Here is a 22,397-nt window from a genome sequence, read left to right as displayed (position 1 = left end):
TGTTGATGGAAATTTTAGGCTAGCAGAATTACCATATTATGGAACTTAGATCATATTATTGAGATAAATTATAATGGACATTTTAAGGTTGTTCTTTTCAAATGTAAATGGGTTGATACTACTCGAGATAGAGGGTATCAAAAAGATCGTTGGAACCTTAATTGTGTTAATTTTGATATATTGATTCATACTGGTGAACGTGAAGAACATGAACCTTACATTGAAGCATCTCAATCACAAATGGTGTATTATGTGGATGATATTATCAATAAATAGTGGAGTGTTGCTATGCATTTAAAGCCAAGAGATTTGTACGATATGAGAGAGGTAATCGAAGAAGAAGTATATGAGAATGAACCATACGAAGCGCAAGAACTCGAATAGTTTTTTGTTGATGGTGATGATTATGTACAGCTTGCTACAGATCACATAACTGATGATATAGTAGAGTCAAATGTTGCTACTAATCAAGAAGCAGATGCAATGTCTGACTGATTTTTGCGACTTATGTCGAAGAAGGAGTGTGTTAGCCTCCTCTCCTTGTATCCTTTTAGTAGTATTATTTAGCTGTTGTGTAGTTTATTATTTTTTGATGTGTATTGGTATCTAGTACTGCATTTGTTTTGTGTCTTGCTACTTTGTTGTTGGATTTCCTAGAATCCTGTGGGATACTTGCCTTTTGAGCCGAGGCTCTTTCAGAAACGGATCTCTACCTTTCAAAGGTAGGGGTAAGGTCTGCGTACGTCCTACTCTCCCTAGACCCCATTGTGGGATTACACTGTGTATGTTGCTGCTATTGTTTTTTTGTTGCAAACTGTTTGCTTTGTTCATCATAGTATCTCAGCTTGCAGTTACGACAAATATCAGCTGGATAAACTGTGCTGGATTTAGTGGTTATTGGATGTGGTCCTGCTGGTCTTGCTCTTGCCGCTGAGTCGGCTAAACTGGGGTTGAACGTGGGGCTCGTTGGGCCTGATCTTCCTTTCACAAATAACTATGGCGTCTGGGAGGACGAGTTCAATGGTCATTATCTTTATCTGGCTTTTATTGAATGTTTTATTACTAAGAGTTTTCATGAAGCAATTAGCTAAGAAGCACATCTTTCATACGATGTTTATACTTTTTTTTTTTTTTCAGATCTTGGGCTTCAAGCCTGTATTGAACATTTTTAGAAGGATACCATTGTATATCTTGATGATGCTGATCCTATTCTTATTGGCTGTGCTTATGGAAGATTTAGTCTCCATTTACTGCACGAAGAGTTACCCAAAAGGTTAAATTCACTAAACTTGTTCGTTATGTCATACGAATTGTTTTATTCTCCACAATATATTTCGTCATTTTATTTTCTTTAAAGGTGTAATTCACATTAATCTTCCTAGGTGTGTGGAGGCAGGTGTTTTATATCTTAACTCGAAAGTGGATAGGATTGTTGAGGCTACAAGTGTCCATAGTCTTGTAGAGGGCGAGGGTGACGTTGTGATTCCCTGCAGGTATAGTTTGCCACTTCTCAGACTTGAAATTTGTCTGCTTCCTCGTTTTGAAACTTTCTAACTTACGATAACAGGTTTGTAACTATTGCGTCTGGAGCAGCCTCGGGGAAATTTTTGCAGTATGAGTTGGGAGGTCCCAGAGTTTCTGTTCAAACATCTTACGGAGTGGAAGTTGAGGTAGATAAAGATCATCAAACATAGAGTAATTCTGGAGTTTTTGCATGTTACGCACCCGAATACTTAAACGCTACAAGTTTATGTGAGCAAATTTCTGCACTTTTCTTTGTCAGTCTATCCTTACTAGTTTTGCGGTAACAGATAAGTGCTCGTCTCAAATATATGCATTCACGTTGGCTATTCTGTTTCTATTGCAAACTTAGGATCAGACTTCCTATTCATTGGATAAAAAGGCAACTGCTATATTATGACAAGAACATCTAAACTTGGTTGGTTTTGTAATAGTATGGTCCTTTGTCGTTTTTCAAAATTTTAGGTCGATAACAATCCATATGACCCGAACCTGATGGTTTTCATGGATTATAGAGACAATGTCAGACACGACGCTCAATCTTTAGAAGCTAAATATCCAACATTTCTCTATGCCATTCCCATGACTCCAACACGAGTCTTTTTAAAGATTTTCTTTTTTGAATTTCATAGCTTGATTCATTTCTTTTGAAGTTTTTTGTTCATATTGATATCAGTTGGATTAAAAAAATTTCTTTGCAAGGTACCTTACAAGCAATCGACTTACAGGACCAATTCAAGATTGGATCAGAAATAGAAATTCCAAACAGTAAGTTTATCACTTTGGATTAGCATGTTTTTTCATATAACCTAATCATGCCAATGAGAATGCTAGATTCTCTTTATCTCAACAACTTAAGATTCTATAGGCATATAGCTTTTTATGCAGGCATTTGCTTGAATAATTACACTCAGAAAAGAGATGCTCCATGGTTTCGGGATAGCTGTCTCATAGCAAGCAAGTTGTATTTTGGCATAATCCCATATGAGTTAGCTTTACTTTCGTGAGTAATCTTCTGCGCATTGCAATCCAGGAGATAAAACTATGTTTTGGGATGTTTGTTGTGTTCCATACCTCTCTCCACCATTATTTTTGTGGTCCTTCTCCGAGCCTCCATTTAAAGCCACTACTAATAGTATACTGCCCATTTGGTTTGAGCCATCCGTTACCCATGTAATCGGGAAATGAAGATGGACAGCTGGCACATTCTAATGAGGATGAGAGCACCCAAAAAAGTTTCTTGTGATCCTGTTGCACCGCTGGAATTGCCTCATTCTTTGCATGCCTTTCACTGTGTTTCTCCATCTGATGAACTGAACGTGGAAGGTTTCCATACATTTCATGGAGGGTTCTGGAATTACTTCAGCATGGGGATGGATGCACAAGTATCTTATGCATTTCACTTGGAGAGAAAAATGAACCCTGACAAATTCAGAAACCAACTTGTCAATCAGGTAATAAAGTGAAATAAAAAATTAAGATGATAAATCTTCTCTTTGGTTTATTTCTTTGAATCTTTGCATATCAATTTGAAGTTAATTGTCCTAATGTTGTGTTTTGGACCTTTTATTCTGTTCTATCTAGAAGAAAAGAAAATTACTACTCTCTCCGTTTAAAAAAGAATGATCTATTTTTCTTTTTAGTCCGTTTAAAAAAGAATGACCACTTTTCTTTTTTGGCAATACTTTAATTTCAACTTTCCACCTGGCATGTTTAGGACCACAATATTAAAAGGCATTTTGGTATATTTCACACAACTTTAATTTAAGGCCACAAGATTCAAAATTGTTCTTTATTTTCTTACACTTTGTGTCAAGTAAAAGTAGGTCATTCTTTTTGAAACTGAAGGAGTATCAATTTAATGACTTGTCAAGACCCAAACTAGGGCCTGGCCGTGACGGACATCCCGAACCATGATGGCCCGGACTTCCTGCTTTATCTGATCTGATAATCATGAACAACATTCATATAATAAAAGAAAATGTGGAATTATAATCTAATACGGAAGCATGGTCATACTCTGGATTCAATTTAACAATAAGGAATGAAATTCGAAATCAAATAAACCACATCTGGAACAGTTTGCAAAATCTCTACTACATAATCTAAAGACAATTGTCTGAAAAGATGGGACAAGGCCCCCAGTAGACCAAAACAAAGGAATAACATAATCTGAAATAACAGGCCTTCTGAAACAAAGAAGGCTCACTACTGCATGGATCTCTTCTCTCTGGATACTCTAATGATTAGCTGGGCCCCTAGACTGAGCCTCCGAACCTGGGAGGTAGGGGGCAATACAATTGTACTGGTACGCAAAGAAAATCCAAAATAATAATTTATATTCAACATATATGAGAGCAATTTAAAACAATTCATAAACATATCATATAGTAAGAAATCTCATGGGCATTTCTGAAAGACTCCGAAAGAAAATCATCTGAAATCTGAGACATTCTTCATTTTACTTCTGCGCTAGGTGGTATACCCTACAACTCTGAAATTCCACGGGCTATATGGAATCCGCCATTGACTCGGTGGTGAAGCCTCCAACCCAAGTGTTCCGCAAGGGTTGTAGTCTCTGACTCAGCTATGCCACACGTCCGTCGCCAGCATAAAAATAATATACCCAAATCGACAAATCACGATTTTAGGCTGAGAGTTACTTGAACTCAGACCTTCTTCAGGTAACCACCTAACCCTCTTTAAGCCCATTTTTAACTCTTTAAAACATGCATTCTCTGAAAACATATTATGAAAACATACTCTATTATGGCATACATACTTATGGTATCATCATACCATTGACTTGCAAGTCATATCTCTGAGCCATTATTAGCATATTACAATCTCTGTTTTCAAAACATAAATTTGGGACCACCATATCAATAAATCATTTCAAAGAACTCTTTCTCTAAAACTCATGTAAACACATGTATGCAACTCTTTTTGTCAAACTTTCAATGATGCAGGCCATGTCAAAACTCTTAATCTCATTCAAATCTTTATCTTTTAACAAAATATATTTACATCAAGAAACTCTCTCTCTTAAATCTCTAAATCATGCTCAAAATACTATGGTATTTGAGTAAACTATTTTCAAGCCATAAATCATGCAGTTCAATTAATCACCATAAAATCATAAACATAAGGTTGTCACAAGAAAGGGATTTTCATTATTTATTCTCTCAAACAAATCTTTAATTTCAAGTTTCATACATATACTTATATGTGTAAATCAATTTAAGGGGATAAGGCCTAAAGACCCAAACAACAATATCATTAAACATGCATAAAGCATAATAAAATCATGGATTTCAAAACCCCTTTAACAAATTCATGCTTGATGATCTTTAAATCATAATTGAGTGTTTTCAACAAGTTCATGTAGTTTTAGGATAAACCTCACGTACCTCAATTTAGAAATTTGATGGATGATTCTTGAAGCCTATGGTTTGGGGATTCCAAATCTTCAATCAGTTTTGAAAATCCACGGTTGAATCTTGAGTTATTTGGGTTTTTAGTTTGAAACCCTAGAGAGTGTTCTTGTGAATTTTTGAAGAAAATATGAATAATGTGGTCACTTGGGAGTAAAATCCCATATTTAAGGTTATAAGGGGTGGAAAATACCCAATATACCCTAAATGAGATGGAATAAAATATAACTGGGAGCCCAATTTTATGGGCCATCGCGATGTGCCACTATTACGGTGGCTCACTGAAAATTGACGAATGAGATTTTTAGGGTCACCACGACGTAGAGCCATTGCGTTGTCCCACTGGTTAGGACCTGAAACTTTAGTACGACGCGCCACAATTGCGCTAGGCTACTGGAATTTGACAATTGTTAAATAGACCACCTCTGCGATGCGCCAAGCACCAAAATAATGGTTTTCGTTCTAGCCTGAAATGCGGAGTGTTACATTATCTCCCCCTTGGGATCATTCATCCCCAAATGATGGGTAGGAATGTTTTAGATTAAAGGTACGGAATAACGCGGACATGATGTGTTTCTAAGAAAGGATATAACTGATCTGAAACGTTTAAACTTCTATCTTGAAACTGAATTTTGAGCTGACTTGCCCTTACTTATTTTAAGGAGCTGATTCACGCTTAGAGTTTAGGATTTCCCCCGAAGTGTTTATGCTCAAATCACACACATTGAATTTGAAAGTTATAACTTATGTAAGTACGAATTACGAGGAAACAAGATTTAGATCGTACAAAGGTATTACACTGTCTGAGCCAAAATAGCTGGAAAAATTTGAGATTATGTGCTGAACTCTTATGAACTGAGTCATGACTAAATAACTAAATCTGAAACATGATGCTTGGACTAAACTGAGTTCACAACTTACAAAGATGGAATAGATTATCTTTTGGGATAGTCATACACATTGGACTTCAGATAGTAGGACTGGGTGAAAAGGTGGAAACCCACAGTAACTTGTCTGCCTGACAGTTAAACTGAATTATACTGGACACTTATACTTAACTGGAGTATCTCTTCAACACTCTTTCTAAAGAAGTCTTAGTAGCATTAGGGAGCAAAGAATCTCTAACATGAGTTACACAAGACTTCCAATGAAGGAATCACAACAATGACACTACTCTATAGCATGGAATAGAGACATATAACTTGTAAACTAGGATAGAATTACCAAACCTTAGGCAATGCAACTTCTTACTTTCAAGATTAGCCACACTTCTAAAATACTCTCTCAACTATACTTTCCCCTTAAACACCGTGCTCATTGATTCCACTTATTTTTCTCACATGGCCGCTGATATTTCCATCTACTAATGTCTAAACTGAACTAAATCCCCTCACCATCTTCAAGCCTAACTCAAAATCACAAGACGTACTATATAATACCATAGTACTAGTCTAAATCATGAATTCAGTACACCCTGCATTTCAAAATTCCTCATCTCATGCATAATTCTTATAGCCACTCGAGCAATCACCTTCAACTTTGCATTAGACATTCACAAACACTCAAAGCATCTATTCATATGTATACAAACATGACATTCAAGCCTATCTTCATACCCACATATGCACTTGTAAACAAACACTCAGAAAACATCTTTCTCATATTCTCTAATACTTTTATCCATAACAACTTCCCTGCACTATTCAGATAATACACATAAAATATTCTCAACTAACTAAGCCATACACGAAACTTCACCTCAAAATTCTTTCAACTTATAGACTTACATAAAACAAGCACACAACAATTTTTCCCAAATATAACACATAAAATTTCAACTAACCTTGACATGTATCAAAGACTTGGCCTCAATCTTACTCGACAATTACTACATTAACTCAAATAAGCACACAACCATCTTTCATCAACAAGAAATGTTTACTCTTTCCATCTAGACAACTATTCATCATCACTATCTTGACCTAAAGGAAAAGGTAACTGAAAAATTGGAATACCGAAACATGAGGGGAGTACTAAGAATAACTTGATACCCTACTGAGGCATGAGGAATAGAACACTCATGGCATGGACTCATTAAGGAGATCTAATCTAAGGTAGTGCCTGATATAATCTGAATTTTTCACTGATCGTTAAGAGTATCACATGTGCACTAGAGTCATGAACTGCATGACCTGAATTTTTGGAATTCATAACTTACGGAAAGTGATTCTGACTGCTGAACAAATTAGGAACTCATCATACTAGGAACTAGGAGAGTACATGATTCCTTATCATATGTATGAACACGGACTATGATCATGAAGTTGAAATATAAAGCATGAGTATTATCGGAATAACAGAAGTAAACTGCTGAAATAAGAATAGATTGAGCATCGTTCTTTCTTACGGCCAATTCCACAACTTACTGGAACATCTATTAGCATCTGAAAACTTGACTTAGTTACTCGTTCTATCATCTCCCCCTTAGATTTAAGCCATTACTCTAAGTCTGTGAACCACTATATACACTATGGTATAAACTAAAATCACTTTACTCTAGAATCGGGGATATAATAATACACATAAAACTGAACTTACCCTGTAAGACGGTATTTTCATGTATAGAGACCAATGCTACTACCTCCTTCTAAGATTCAACGCTTAGGTTTCTATAGCCCCAAAAGTCATCATATAATAGCTTAATCATTCACCAACTTAGATTTTCCTAACACTAAACATGGATATCTCCAAACCTTTAACGGACCATACCTTTTCTCTGATAGTCTACCAGCATTATGCCGGGAAACTTATATTTCTAAACCATGAGAATCAAGATTATATAAAAAGGCTCAACATCATTAATCATAACTTCTTAACTTGTCCATTTAGAACACCATGTAACATCTAACTAGTTTTTCTCCATCTAGCAACTTAATATTACTACTAGCCACACGCAACATGCAATAGCCTTAGAAAATACTGCAACTCTATATCACTTTGGGTATATTTCTACATCATACAGACAATATCGTACTTCACTACGGCTTAAATAAACTTAAGCTCTTGTGTATGCTGTCTAAGCCTATTAGATCACTTCCCTATAACTAGTATCATTAACCAAGAAATCATCACATCTAACTTCATGGCCATCAACTATTCAAACTTAATGTCTAGTGCTAAACATGGTTTACAATTCAACCTTACACACAATTCTCACTTGGAAAGAAGAAAAAAAAATGAAATAAAACATCAAAAAACACTAGTACACTAGAACTCCATAACAACAACAATCGACCATAATCATATAGCCTACCCTATTCACAATCCATTAACACATCCTCCTTTTACACGCCATTACTATCTACCCCTTACGACTAAACTTAGTCCATAACTCTATAAGTTTCAATTAAACTCCCTCTTACAATCTCAGGGATGCCTAAATTAACCACACTCATCCACCAAGTACCTTCATCAATAACCTATAGTCTTCTTGAACAACAAACACTGTCAACAACTCTTTTCATACTTCAAGCAAACAACAATTCACCTTAACAAATAACTCCTTCTCTACCTTCTACTAAACTAACACACAAGGACGTATCACTTCATTACCAACTCAATCTCATGCAAAAAGATTCGGCTATATATATATACAATAAATCACCCTTAACAATTTTCTTGCCATTATGCCACTAAACCCAGTTCCAACCAATATGTTCACCTTTTTGAATATATGTTACACTTTGGTTGTCTTAAGTTGTAAGGTGAGATGAAGAACAAGATGAACACCACAACAAACTTAAAGAACACATCAACAACACAACAACAATTTCCACCCCACAGCAAACATCAACACACATCACGGCTAATTTTAGTGTCAACACACGGCCAAGGTTTTTTTTGGTGTTGTATTTCGATTTTAGAAAGGGTGAAGGTTGTGATGAATGTCAAGAACTCAACAACAACTTTATCAAGATCAACAAAAACACCAACAACATCCAACCAAGACTATAACAACAAGTCCACACGTCCAAGAACAACAACTTCAAAACGCGGCCATGGTCTTGTTCACAACAACAACATCAATTTTTTTAAAGATCAAATCTAGATTGACTCAAAGTGTTAATGGAAACAAATAGTAACACTTGAAACAACAACACAAGAAAAATAAATCCTAGACCTAGATACACAATATTCTTCCAAGATACAACAACAAGTTCAACTTCTCGGCCAAGATCTCAAGCTCAAGAACACGTCTTTCTTTTTTTTTATTTTTTTTAATTTTCTTAGCAAGAAAACCCAAGATTGGTATTTCAAGAACAAAATCAAAGATGGATCTGATACCAAATGATATAGAACAAATTAGGGAACACCAAAATTAGTCCAAAAAACAGTCCACAAAATGAAAGAAATTCGTGACCTGTTTTGGAGACCAAGTCTCGGTTTTCTAAGAACACAATAACAAGAAGCTAACAAGGTATTTAGTATACCAAATCAGAGGAAAACAAACTATATTAACAACATAAAATGATGAACAAGAATACACAAGATTCGGATTTAACAATAACAACAAGAACACAAGATTACAACACTAACACTAAACAAGTTACAAGAAGGTAAAATGATAGATAGATAGACCACATGAAGGTATAATCTTAAGAACCTAAGAATGGACACTCTTGGACCCTTAAAACTACACACAACAATAAATCTATCTCTTATGTGACACAAGATCGGATTCCACCTCTCTAGCATCAACATTTTCAAGCAAGCAACAACAAAAGAGAATCCACCCTATTGTTGTATCCTAATTTTGGTGGTCACTCTTCTCACTAGAGAGAGAGTTTGTTACAAGTCTTAAAAGACTCCCAAATATCATCCAAAAACTAAACTAAAAACCCTACAATATTCCTTTTATAGCTATAACAAAATATAAGAAAAAATGACCAAAAGACCCTTCAAAGAGTGGGCACCCATCTAGTGTAATTTATGGGCTGATTTGGGTGCATTTTGGGCTTATTTTACACTTTAATTGCACATGTAAATGCTCGGGTCCAACACGCACTCTCCTAAGTCCACATCCGTGATTATTCCCGTATCATACCATGCTTTGTGGTCTTGTGTACCTTGATTCATGTCATCCCAATTTGGGACTATGGTTTGGAGTCATGCTATGTGGTCTTGTGCACTACCATGACATGTTAATTTGATTGGGGACCATGGCACCATTCTGTGTGGTCTTGCGTGTCTCCGAGTCAAGGGCGGATTACATATAACCCATGAAATTACCGATAGTAGGGTGTACTATCAGAAGTAACATAAAGAGTGGTTCATGATTTCAAAGAAATGTTTCAAAGTCTTTTAACTATGCCCATGTGTTTTTCCTACAGCACATGTAAACTATTTTATGAATTTCTCCCACTAATGTTATATAAAAGTACTTTATTTTGGATTGTTCTACGTACCAGTACATCTGTATTGACCCTCTGTATTTTAGGTTCTGAGGCTCAGTCCGGGGTCCTGCTAAGCAGTAGATTGGTGTTTCAGAAGTTTACAGTTAGTGAGCCTCCCTTATTTCGAAAGGCCGTGTTTATGGAACAGTATTACTTGATTTTAGTTCATGGTCCGACTGGGGGCCTTGTCACAGTTTTCAGACATATTGTTGTTTTCAGTTGTAGTAGAGATTTCATAGACCTGTGTTAGATGGTTCGAGTTTTATTAAACTTATGTTTTCATTACTCAGTTGAGATATTAAAGTGACCTTGTTTTTGTTTGTTTTTTGCATTTCTTTATATTATATGAATTATGTATATGATTGTCAGATCAAAAGAGGCTCTCGGGCCTTCATGGTTCGGGATGCCCATAGCGGCCAGGGCTCCGGTTCGGGTCGTGACATCTCTCTTCTGTAAGTTTCCAATATTACATAATATCCTATTAAAAAGTGAGTCGGATACAATGTGTATAGTCACGATATATGGTTAGTTGTGAATACATTATAAATAAGTAATGCTCCAGATAAATATGGATACATGTTAAGGCATCTTGATACATGGTTAAGGTGTTAGGCTACATGGTTAAGTCTGAGATACACTGCATGTATTCAGTATCTGACGGTTACAACATGTATTCTCATGGTTACAATATATATACGAGGATTACTATATATATCCACATATTTTTGAGTGTTACAACATGTATTTGTGTGGTTACAACATGTATCGGCATATATGGGGTTATTGAGGGATATTGTAAAATTAATTTAAAATAGAAAGAGAATAAGTAAATATGATAAGGATATTTAGGGATTTATAGAACACTTAAGTGAATCAGTAGTTTTGATCCAAACTTTGTACTATATGTATTAGAGATTCTACTAAATATCTACTGATTATATTTCACCACATGCATCCATCGGTGATCGTTTGCTAGAGTATAACCATCAAGGGTGATGATACATAGAATAATAGAAGAATAAATTACTTTGTGGAGAGAATCGTAATGGTTTTTTAACAAATTACTTTGTGGAGAGAATTGTAATGATTTTTTGATAAATTACTTTCTGGAGAGAATTGTAATGATTTTTTCCATTTTTCGAATTTTGTTTATACAAATATTATGCACATATAGAAGATATTAACAGCACTTTAGGATATAATTTTGGACATTGTTACATCCCTTACATCAACATAACAAACAATAAACTACATTATTTCTTTAGGATCAATTTTCATTCTTTAGTATTTAGCCGTGTTTTAATGGTAATAGGACACTTTTTGCGGTATTCTGCCAAACCCCACAATGGAAATATATTTCTGTATGCTGCATAATGTAACATGCAATTCTTCATGAATACTCCAGTTATTTCCTGCATATATTTATGAAGTGAAACACAGTTAGATAAAAGCAATATTTTTATAAAACTGATTTAGATATTGTTTTGCCTGCTTCAAAGCTTTTTTTAAAGTAAATTTATCAATATCACTTGTGAGAAATAAAGAGAAATATTATTGAATTATTCAGTGTCTAAATTATTACATTGACATCCTATCTACAGACACTATGTTAGACTCCTTTTCCAACTAGGACACTGACATTACAATGTTTTTTCAAGTAGGATTTTATATACTATTGGTATTGCTACTCATATTCTAACAACTCCCCCCCCCCTCTCAAACTGGTGCATACAAGTCACATGTTCGAGCTTGTTACAAATATAATTTATATGAGTACAAGTGAGGGACTTGGTGAAAATATTTGCAAGCTGATCACTTGATTTAACAAATTTTGTAACAATTTCTATGGAAAGTATCTTCTCTCTCACAAAGTGATAATCAATCTCAATATACTTAGTCGACTCATGATATACCGAATTTGATGCTATATGAAGACCCGCTTAGTTATCACACACACAAGTTTCATTTCACTAATTTCTGCAAATTACAACTTCTAAACAACTGTTTAATCCAAACTAATTCACAAGTGGTTACCGTCATTACTTGATATTCTGCTTCTGTACTGGATCGAGAAACCACACTCAATTTCTTATTTTTCGAGTACACCAAATTACCTCCTAATAAAATATAATATCTATATGTAGAATGTCTATCACAGGGTGATCCTTTCCAATCTGCATCTGCATATCCAACGATCTACTAATGATCTCAATCCTCAAAAAGTAGTCCTTTACCTAGAGCTAACTTAATATATGTCACAATGCGCACAACAACATCTCAATGACTATCATAGAAAGAATCCATAAACTGACTTACAACATTCACAAGATAGGAAATGGCATGTCTGGTCATTATGATATAACTCAACTTACCAACTAGACGCCTATATATTCCAGGATCATTAAGTGGCTCCTCCTGTCCTGGCAAGAGTTTAGTATTTGGATCTATAGGAGTGTCAATAGGTTTACATCACATAATTCATGTCTCCTCAAGAATGTCTAAGGCATACTTTCATTGTGAAATAACAATACCTGATCTAGACTAAGCAACTTCAATACCTAAGAAATACTTCAATCTATTGAGGTCTTTAGTCTAGAATATTCAAAGAAGTGTTTCTTCAAATTAATGAAACCATCTTGATCATTTCCTATAATAACAATATCATCAACGTAAACCACCAAATAAATACATAGATTTGGGGTAGAATGTCAATAAAACACATAAAGATTTGTCTAATTATGAATCATGCCAAACTTTCAAATTATTGTGCTAAACTTATCAGACAAGGCTCGAGGAGATATTTGAGACCATAAAGTGACCGACGCAATTGACACACTAAACTAGACTCCCCTGAGCAACAAAATCAGGTGGTTGCTCCATATAAACTTCCTCATCAAGGTCACAATGGATAAAAGCATTTTTAGTATCTAACTGATAAAGAGGCCAATATCAAAAAGCATCCATGGATTAAAAAAATGAATAGATGTTATTTTAGCTATTGGAGAGAAAGTATCACTATAAGTAAGACCAAATATCTGAGTGTACCCTTTGGTAATAAGACGAACTCAAGTCGATCAATTGATCAGTCCGGACCAACTTTCACTGCACAAATCCAATGACAACCAATAGTTGATTTACCTAAAAGGTGGGAACAAGCTCCCAAGTACCACTCATATGTAAAGTAGACACTCATCAATCATAGCCTGTCATCATCGTGAATGAGAAAGTGCTTTTTTTTATAGAATTACGGATGGAGACATAGGACAAAGATGCAATAATGGCTTAATGGGTGACGATAGACTATGATAACTTAAAAGGGTATAATGATGGTTAGTATTACGAGTGGACCATATACCTTTTCGAATTACAATCGGAGGAGACAAGTCTGTAGTAGGTGCAGGGTCAGGTGCAGGACGGGAATCATCTAAGACTGATGCTATATGTGGACAACGATGATAAGTCAGGAGTTGTGATACTGTTAGCAAACATCTGTTGAAACTCCTTTATGGATCGATCATGTCATTCATTCAAGATCTTCAATTGCACACCCAAACCATCCATTTCATGCCTTGTTTCATTGTATTCACATATCATCCCGATCCAAGAATCAATGCTCTGATGCCATATTGTTACCACTAATTAATCTCACAGTACCTCCAATGGAGATAGAGTCCCTAAGGAACTCATATGGAAAAAGGGTCCTTGAACAGAGTTACACACAATGTACTTTGAGAGAACAGAGATATGTAGAAGAATAGATTTGTCATTCCATGATTCTCTCTTCACAATTACAACTCATATGTGCAAATACAAACAATAGGAATTAGCTACAGTGTTAAATTAATTCCTAACTAACTTTTCTGCCCAACTAACAGCTCTGTTGTTTAATTTTCACTTGCTTGACTTCTTGACTTATTTTCCCTTAGCCTATTTTGGCATAAAACAGTAATTTGCAGAGTAATTACCTGCTGTGCGAAGTCACCATCTTCCATCTGAGAATTTATCAACAGCCTTGCGGCACGGTGAAGGGGCCTCGGATCCCTATCAGCCTGTTCAAATAGTAAGTTGGTAAAGGACTCTATTGAAGAATAAAAGTTTTAGAGATAGTGATAAAAGTGACACCAGAACTATCATGTTTTCGCAAGTTTCACACTCCAACTATCACGTGTTCCCTTTTTGTTCTTTAACTATCAATTAGTTGTGCATCAAAATATACCTCAACTATCAGTTGTTCCCTCTTCCTACCTGAACAATGGTGATAGTTCAAGTAGGAAAAGTCAACAACTTATAGATGAGGTGTGTTTCAATACAGATTGTAATAGTTCAGGTAGGAAAAAAGAACATCTCATAGTTGGGGTATGAAACTCACAAACAGAAAAATACTTCAGTACGTTTTAAGCCAAGTCAAAGTTTTACTTTAAGTGGAATAAGTTACATGGAATTCACCTGGTCAGAATGAATCAATCCCATCAAAGCCCATGCAGTTTGTACAAGATTTGAGTAATCTGTTTCGAGTTCTCTGTATACCTGTTTGATCAAATTCGAAGCTGAGTTACAGTTATCTTCACCAGAATATCTTTATATTTCCTCTTCTTCTTTACGGTGAATGAACGGATCCAAATGGAGCTAGATTCATGTTTGTAGTTCATATAACTAACCTTAATGATGTACAAATTCAGATGTAGTTGTTTTTGTTGTGTTACGTAGCCTTTTTTTGCTTTTAAATTACCTTGTCAGGACAAGAACGGTAGCTTTCTCCCCAACCACCATCGGACCTTTGTGTTCTTAGAAGGAATTCTACGCCTTTACGAACAGTTGCACAGTTGCTGTATGACTTGCCTGCTGCAGCAAGCCCTCCAAGAGCAAACCAGGCGGCATATGTGAAGCATACACCCCAGCTTCCATACCTGCTAACATGATTAATCATGTCATAACGATAGGGCAGAAAGGAACTTGCAAGTTCGAAGGATCGAAAGAGAAATTATCATATACCATGAACCATCAGGCTTCTGTACATCTTCCACATATTTAACAGCATTGTCAATGAAATTGTCAATCTCCGCGGTTCGGTGTCCAGGGTATAGCTTCTTAAAACGAACAAGAGCTTGGATTGACGAGCCTGTGCACTCAACATACCTGGATTGACATTGAATCAGTGTGAAGCAGTAAAACGGAGACTAACAATGGGAGAAAAAGCTAAAGGGAGAGAGAGAAACCAGAGAAACAAATCTTACTCGTGCTCAATAACAATGTCCGCGAAAGATTCAGTAGGATTGAGCAACTGAGAAAACACATAACTATTCAGGTTCTCGAAGAATATAGAAGAGGTCAAAGGCTTTCAATAACCTTGAAATGATGAATCTCAAACTCAAACAATTATTTTACGTGACAGAAATTACCTCCAAATACTCTGAGGCCCCTGCAGGTTCCCATGCTGCTACACCCCCTTTTTTGCTCTACAATTTTATTTAAAATGGATCTCAATATTACCAGGAATGTGACAAATGACAGTGACTAAATATTCAGAAAAGATGAATTTATAACACAGGTAGCCATGCATTGGATTCTCTATTTGGTGTAAGATATACATAGTCATTTTTCACTTGGAAATTTCATACAAACAGCAGGAAACTTCAGATTGGATGACCAATGATTTTACACATTTCAAACCTGTAAGGAAAGAATGACATCCACCGAGTCATACAGTCGTGCAGATTCCATTGCAGGACCAACTAATTCAGAAGGCATTGTAGAGAAGAGAAGGCAGCACTGGAGAAACAAAATTAAGGAGATATCAGGTAAATCTACTAGCACTATCATCTTACTAATTTTCAGTAATTACAAGAAGTTGGAATCTTATTTCATCGAATAGTTAGATACCCTTAACGCTTCGGCAGTGGTATCAGATGCTTGCCATCCATGATCTTGATCTGAAAAAGTCCATGATCCTTTTGAGATATGCCGATACATCCCTTTAAAATCACCAGAAGGATTGTCCTTCACCTGGCAAGAAGTCACTTACGTTAATAGTGTCCATATTTTGAAAGAGCTGTTATGCTCATGGTTAAAATATCCAACCTGAGATTTTTTTAAGAAGTTATGTCCTTTTCTAAGAGTATCTGATATCTCATCGTACATCTCACTGGCCAATAGTGCTTGAATAGCCAAACTAGTATCCCATGTTTGACTACCGAAGCTCTGCAATCCAACGACAAGTACTCGACAATGTCAGTAAAAATTGTTTGCATCATTTCAAAATAGGAAAAGGGTCTTGATTTTTTAAACATGCTACGAGATCCTGTTTCTCCACTCATTGTGGTTTACGATGTAGTATGATATCCTTGTTTACAAAAAAAAAATTATATATACAAAACCTGCATCTTCATTCCATCTTCAGCTACCCATAAATAATCTGGAATCCGAGCAAGATGTTTTTTGAAATAATGGCTGTTTGGATCCTCAACCCAACAAGCAAGCATGCACAATACCTACACCATCCACATGTTACATAAGCTTCAAATGATTGAAGTTGTTAAGAAAATGCAGGTATTTTGTAATCTATCCAAAATGAATAGGTTGCCGTACTTTATTAACACAGCCAATGGTGATGTATCGGCTATTCTCGTCTTCATAATGTATATGTTTCATGGTAGCTTCAAGAGCTTTATTTCTCAGCTTGTTGAAAGGCCAACAAATCAATAGAGGTTCAGTACATATGTAGAGACTGTCCCACATCAAATCTTGAACCAACGAATGAGGGTAATAGAGATCCTCCTGCCACAACAAGTTTGCGCCTGACCACTTGTAGAAGATAGTATGATATCTATACTAACTTCAACACTGAGGACTCATTTGGTCGGTAGACAAATTTTTAGAGGGATAAATGATATCGATTTTATGTCAAGATTATTCAAATCTCTGTAATCAAAGGAACCTTGATAGTCATACCTTTGCACATAAATGACGTACTCTTTTCCAATTAATTTCATCATATGGTTGATCATATAACTCTTCCCTCAATTTCAAAATGAGGGGTGTAATTGGACCAACAAATCTCTTCCCATATAGATAGGACATTGGCATGTAGACCATTCGACAGTAACACCACATTTTTGCTGCATTTAGATTAAGAGTCAAACTACGAGGTAGATCGAAATGTTGTATAGAAAATCCTAAAAATTAATATCTACAACAATAGGAACAAAATATTTTTAGGATATTTACTAATAAATAAATACATGAGCAATGAAAATATTAGCCAACCTGGATGCACAGGAAGAAAAGATGGAATAATCCAAAACTCAGGAGGAATTGGATTGGTTCCTAACCATTCAAACACTCCAAGAATCTGATTGAAAGAAAGGGAGATTTCTCAGCACAAGCAGAAATACATGACACTAAAAGATTACTTGGCAATAGAGAATGATATAGTTTACTTAGCTTAACTAATAGAAAAGCTGGTTCCGTGGAGTTAGTCGAGGTGTGCAAGCTGGATCGGACCCCACGGTTATTTTAAAAAACATGCCTTCTATAAGATGATTAATGTTAAAATGCACTAATATCGGTATAAATATGTAGCCATGGACGATCTGTTGTATCAGGTTAAAATACACTCATAGGATACAAAATTAGATATGCTACCAATGAAGATAAGTTAAATCATAATTGAAAATATTTTACGAAGTTGTTAGGTAAAAAAAGCATACCGAGAGCCATGTTTTTCCCCAAGAAGGAATTGCAACGACACTGCCATGATCAAGTATCCATTTCCGTGCTCTTGAACAGGCATTCTTTTCACCACCATCTGGTCCTTCCCCAAGGATCCTCATGCAAATGTAACTCAGTGATGTACAAAACATAGTACTTTGACCTTCTACGTGCAAACCCCATCCACCATCTTTATTCTGAATAATGCAGAATCCCATCAGTATTTCAGAGCTTTTATGCACACTAATAGTGTAACAACAAGAACAAAATGCCTAGTGTAATCCCACAAGTGGGGTTTGGGGAGGGTAGAGTGTAAGTAGACCTTACCCCTAGTCACAGAGATAGAGAGATTATTTCTGATAGACTCTCGGTCTAAATAAAGCATTTGCAAACAGTTTTAAAAACGGAATATAGAAATGAGAGCTGTAACAACAACGAAATAATGCAAAATGGAGATCAGTACGCAACATATGGAAGAAATAACAACAACGTGAAACACGAATGATAACTGAAATTGAAAAAGAATAAATTACGAGAATAGTCCCAATACTATGGGTAAGAAAGAAGGTCCAAATGCGACTACTAAGCCTATCCTACGGGAAAGCAAGGGAACACTCAACTACCAACTAACCTTTTTACCCTAATTTGCAACATCCAGACCCTCTTATCTAAGGTCATGTTCTCTGTAAGCTGAAGATGTGGCATGCTGTCTAATCAACTCTCACAATGCTTAACGAATTTGAAAGAATAACAAAGCATGGTGAGTAGTAACTACAACAAACTAATACGATAATCAAAGTGCAAGAAACAACAGATAGTAGCAAAACCTAAGGACGAGAAACTACAAGACTAGTACTCCGACTACTAGTATTACAGGGTTAGCTAGACAATGATCTACTACTCTACTAACTTACTACCCTAATGTCCTCCACAACCTCCTATCAAAAGCCATGTCCTCGATAAGTTGAAACTACATGATATCCTGTCTAATCACCTCTCCTCAATACTTCTTTGGCATACATCTACCTCGGTCATACACTTTCTATAGTAATCTTAAATTGGTAACATAAAGATAAAGTAAATGACTTGCTCTAACCTGCAAAATAAAAAAAATAACGAATTATACAAATCGTCACCATATATAGGTTAAATTCTTTAGGAACCTGCAAAGCAAATTTTTGTAGAATAATATATTCATTGTGACATTAAGTGATATACCTGGTGACAATATATATATCGAAGAATTTCTTTGCGATGTTCAGCTGGCAATACAGTATTAAGATGTCCGGTGATATACATACACATAACCTGAATTTTGGGTGCCAAGATTCAAATTTTGAAAGTAAAAAAAACAGAAGAAAAATTGATTGCTTTATTAAGAAAAAATAAAAAAAAAGAAGAGCTTACCAAAGGCGGAAGAAAGAACAAAGGACCAGCATTTTCAGCAGGCCAATGTCCATCTGTAGCCTGTAAACAGCTCTACGTAATGCATTTGTGGCAACTTCATGGCTAATTTCTTCACCTTCATCTACTTTTACTGAGGGAATTCTCTGTTCAAAATTCGTCTCTCGAAGAAACTACAAACATATTGTGTTGAACAAGAAATTGGATCAGATAAGTGGCCTATTAGTCGAAACAGTTGAGAATCATGAGGTCTAGTTCAAATTTTTACCGGATAAAAATATTAGGTTATTTCATTTTAATTGTCCAAGTTATTGTTAATGTTGTTGATAGAAGGTGGCAGTTATCTTACAATTGTTGACAAAGTTACCTCTGACACTTCCCGTGAAATTAGTATGTGTGCAAGTTGGTATGAACATCAAAGTTCCAAAAAAAAAAAAAACATAACATATAGATAGATACTTACATTTGGTCTCAGCAAGCAATCATTTCAACCTTGAGCATGTACATCTAAATACCTCAAGATATTCTTGTTGTGTCAGCTAAACACTCCAACTTACGAAATGATCCTTCGAAATTTATGTGTCACATCGACATGGGTGTCCACTTGATATAATGGAGATATATTGAAGTATTTAGTTGTCAGTTAAGACTAAGTTGATATGTTTCGATGTGCATGCATTTTCAAAGTTAGACTACTTATTTGTTATCTAACACTAAATTTAAGAGTCTATTTATGAGAACAATGCTAATAAAAAATATTGCTGTCAAATTATAAACCTGCATTCTCCAAAGAAGATCGCTACAGGTCTTGACTTTATAACGATTGTTCCAAAATAGTTCACGCGCCTCTTCAATCTCAGCCCGTTCTTTTGTTGTTCCAGCATTTGGGTCGAATTCCCACGTTTGTCGTCCAACATAGTTGTTTGTGCTGCACAAATATGGATCATCTTCTCCTTTTGCAATCTTCAACTTCCACATTCTTAAATTCTTCTTATACTCACTGAGGCTTGCAATTTAGTAAAATTGCCTTATCTTGGAAAAGGAGTGACAACTGACAAGTGCTAGAACACATGGTAATATGCATGCAATTTTTCTGAAACTTGTCGAGAGAAGATCCCACCTTTAAATTTATAAATAGCAATAATTTATACAGCAAACTTAAGCTCGACAATATTATATTTCATATTTCTTTCTCTTTCTCTCTCTCTTCACATTCTTCCTCTTTCTTTTTGCCTTCTTTTATATTAAGTTAATTATTTGTTTGTTGTCTTATATTTCCCCTTCTAGATTTGCAAAAAAAAAAAAAATTTTAATTTTAGGAAAGCATTTTACAATATGGAAATAATTTTTGAGGACAGATTAATATGACTCAAACATTATTTCTATATTTACTTAAAATATTATCGTAGTAATATTCTAGTTTTCTAATGTTATTATTTTACTAGAAAATAATAATATAAATTTATTATATTCAAAGGGTAATGTAGTAAAATTATCCTTATCATTTACTGTTTCTTAATTCTTGTGTCAATAGTAAAGCGGACAAATAAGAATGGACGAAAAGGGAATCAAACACTAAAAAATAAGTTTTAAAAGATAATTTATTTTTCAAGAAAACATTTTCTAGAAACACACTCCAACGTGATTACAAATTTGGTGTGATCAGACAGAAAAAAAAAGGAGCAAGAGAGGGAGGAAGACTCACCAAGTTTGGTGTGCTGAAAGAGAAGAAATTATGATTGTGTGAAAAAAATGAGTGATCTATGCAACTATTTATACAAATTAAGAATTGTTTGTTTTTTTCCTAGGTGCAAGCGTAATGATTTTTGACCCTTTCTCAAGTTCTTACATCATTATAGTGTTGGAGCTCCTTTGTTAGTATAATCTTGACTCCTTTTTCAACTTTTATTTTAGTTTAGTAAATTTTATTTGTTAGGATGAAAAGTTATAAAATAAAAATCGTATTTTTAAGATGTAATTTATTTTCGAAAAGAGAGGAATAATGACATTCACTTGAGCACGAGATAAGGAGATTCCATTTTCTATAATATAAGGATATTTTGGTGCACTTTCTCCGGTTAAGTTCAGAAATGACCTTAAAATGAATTGTTTGGATATTTTGTGAATGATCTTGATTTTCTTTCCCGCTTAAAATTTTTTACCCATGTTCTAACTCTTTTAATAATTAAGACATACGTTTATGACATTTCAAGATAATAAATACACACAATTAATCAAAAGTTCTGTCTTATAGATAAATTTAAAACTTAAATACATTTCCAATAAGACAGACATTCTAACTTTTATCCACAAGGCAGATGTTCAGGACATTTTAAAACATTGAGTCTACTAAATTGACCACGTCTTCTACCTTATAGCAAAACGTCGTTAAAACTTATTTAGCGGGATAAAAATTCAATACCACACACTGTAGGGGACAAACATATAAAACCGGCCATTTGGGGATAAAAATTCAAGATCGAGCGCGTTAAATGATATTAGGCCTAATTTGCTGCAATTTTTGGTGAATCAAATTGTGAAGGAATTTGGCTACAAAGGTCCATTTCCATCGTATCCTTGAATGAAATTGTTACATTATTTTATTTGGGTTGTTCATGTATTAATGGACAGGAAGTTGCAGCATGCTGCCTTAAAAAGATTAAAGAGTCTGATCTAGTCCAAGGCAGATTTAACATGTAATATATCGGTCCAAGTAAATCAGTAATTTTTATTCAAACTTTGTATATGTATAGCAATTCCACTAAAATATACAGTATTAATATTTTCAAGACTCAAACACGAAAAATCTTATTAAGAGTTGATCACATTCATATCTCACCTCATCCCTCAATGATCATTTTAGAGTATAAGCACAAGG

General features: G+C 35.0%; 1 protein-coding gene and 1 pseudogene across 1 annotated transcript; one reads left to right on the top strand and one right to left on the bottom strand.

The window, feature by feature from the left end:
- The first annotated feature begins 44 nt into the window (after positions 1 to 44).
- On the top strand, positions 45 to 10,733 carry LOC107852092 (lycopene epsilon cyclase, chloroplastic). Its single transcript, XM_047396484.1, is given in 8 exon segments — positions 45 to 542; positions 845 to 1,023; positions 1,138 to 1,273; positions 1,383 to 1,493; positions 1,568 to 1,670; positions 2,250 to 2,289; positions 2,410 to 2,975; positions 10,453 to 10,733. Coding segments are annotated over 7 exon segments (723 nt in total). The 5' UTR covers positions 45 to 507; the 3' UTR covers positions 2,529 to 2,975; positions 10,453 to 10,733.
- A 640-nt stretch (positions 10,734 to 11,373) lies between these two features.
- Positions 11,374 to 20,596, bottom strand: LOC107841782 (annotated as a pseudogene).
- Between the last annotated feature and the right edge of the window lie 1,801 nt (positions 20,597 to 22,397).

The sequence above is a fragment of the Capsicum annuum genome, chromosome 9 (assembly GCF_002878395.1).
Source record: "Capsicum annuum cultivar UCD-10X-F1 chromosome 9, UCD10Xv1.1, whole genome shotgun sequence".
NCBI lineage: Eukaryota > Viridiplantae > Streptophyta > Magnoliopsida > Solanales > Solanaceae > Capsicum > Capsicum annuum.
Note: the sequence above shows the minus strand (reverse complement) of the source record. Positions and strands in the feature narration are given on the sequence as shown.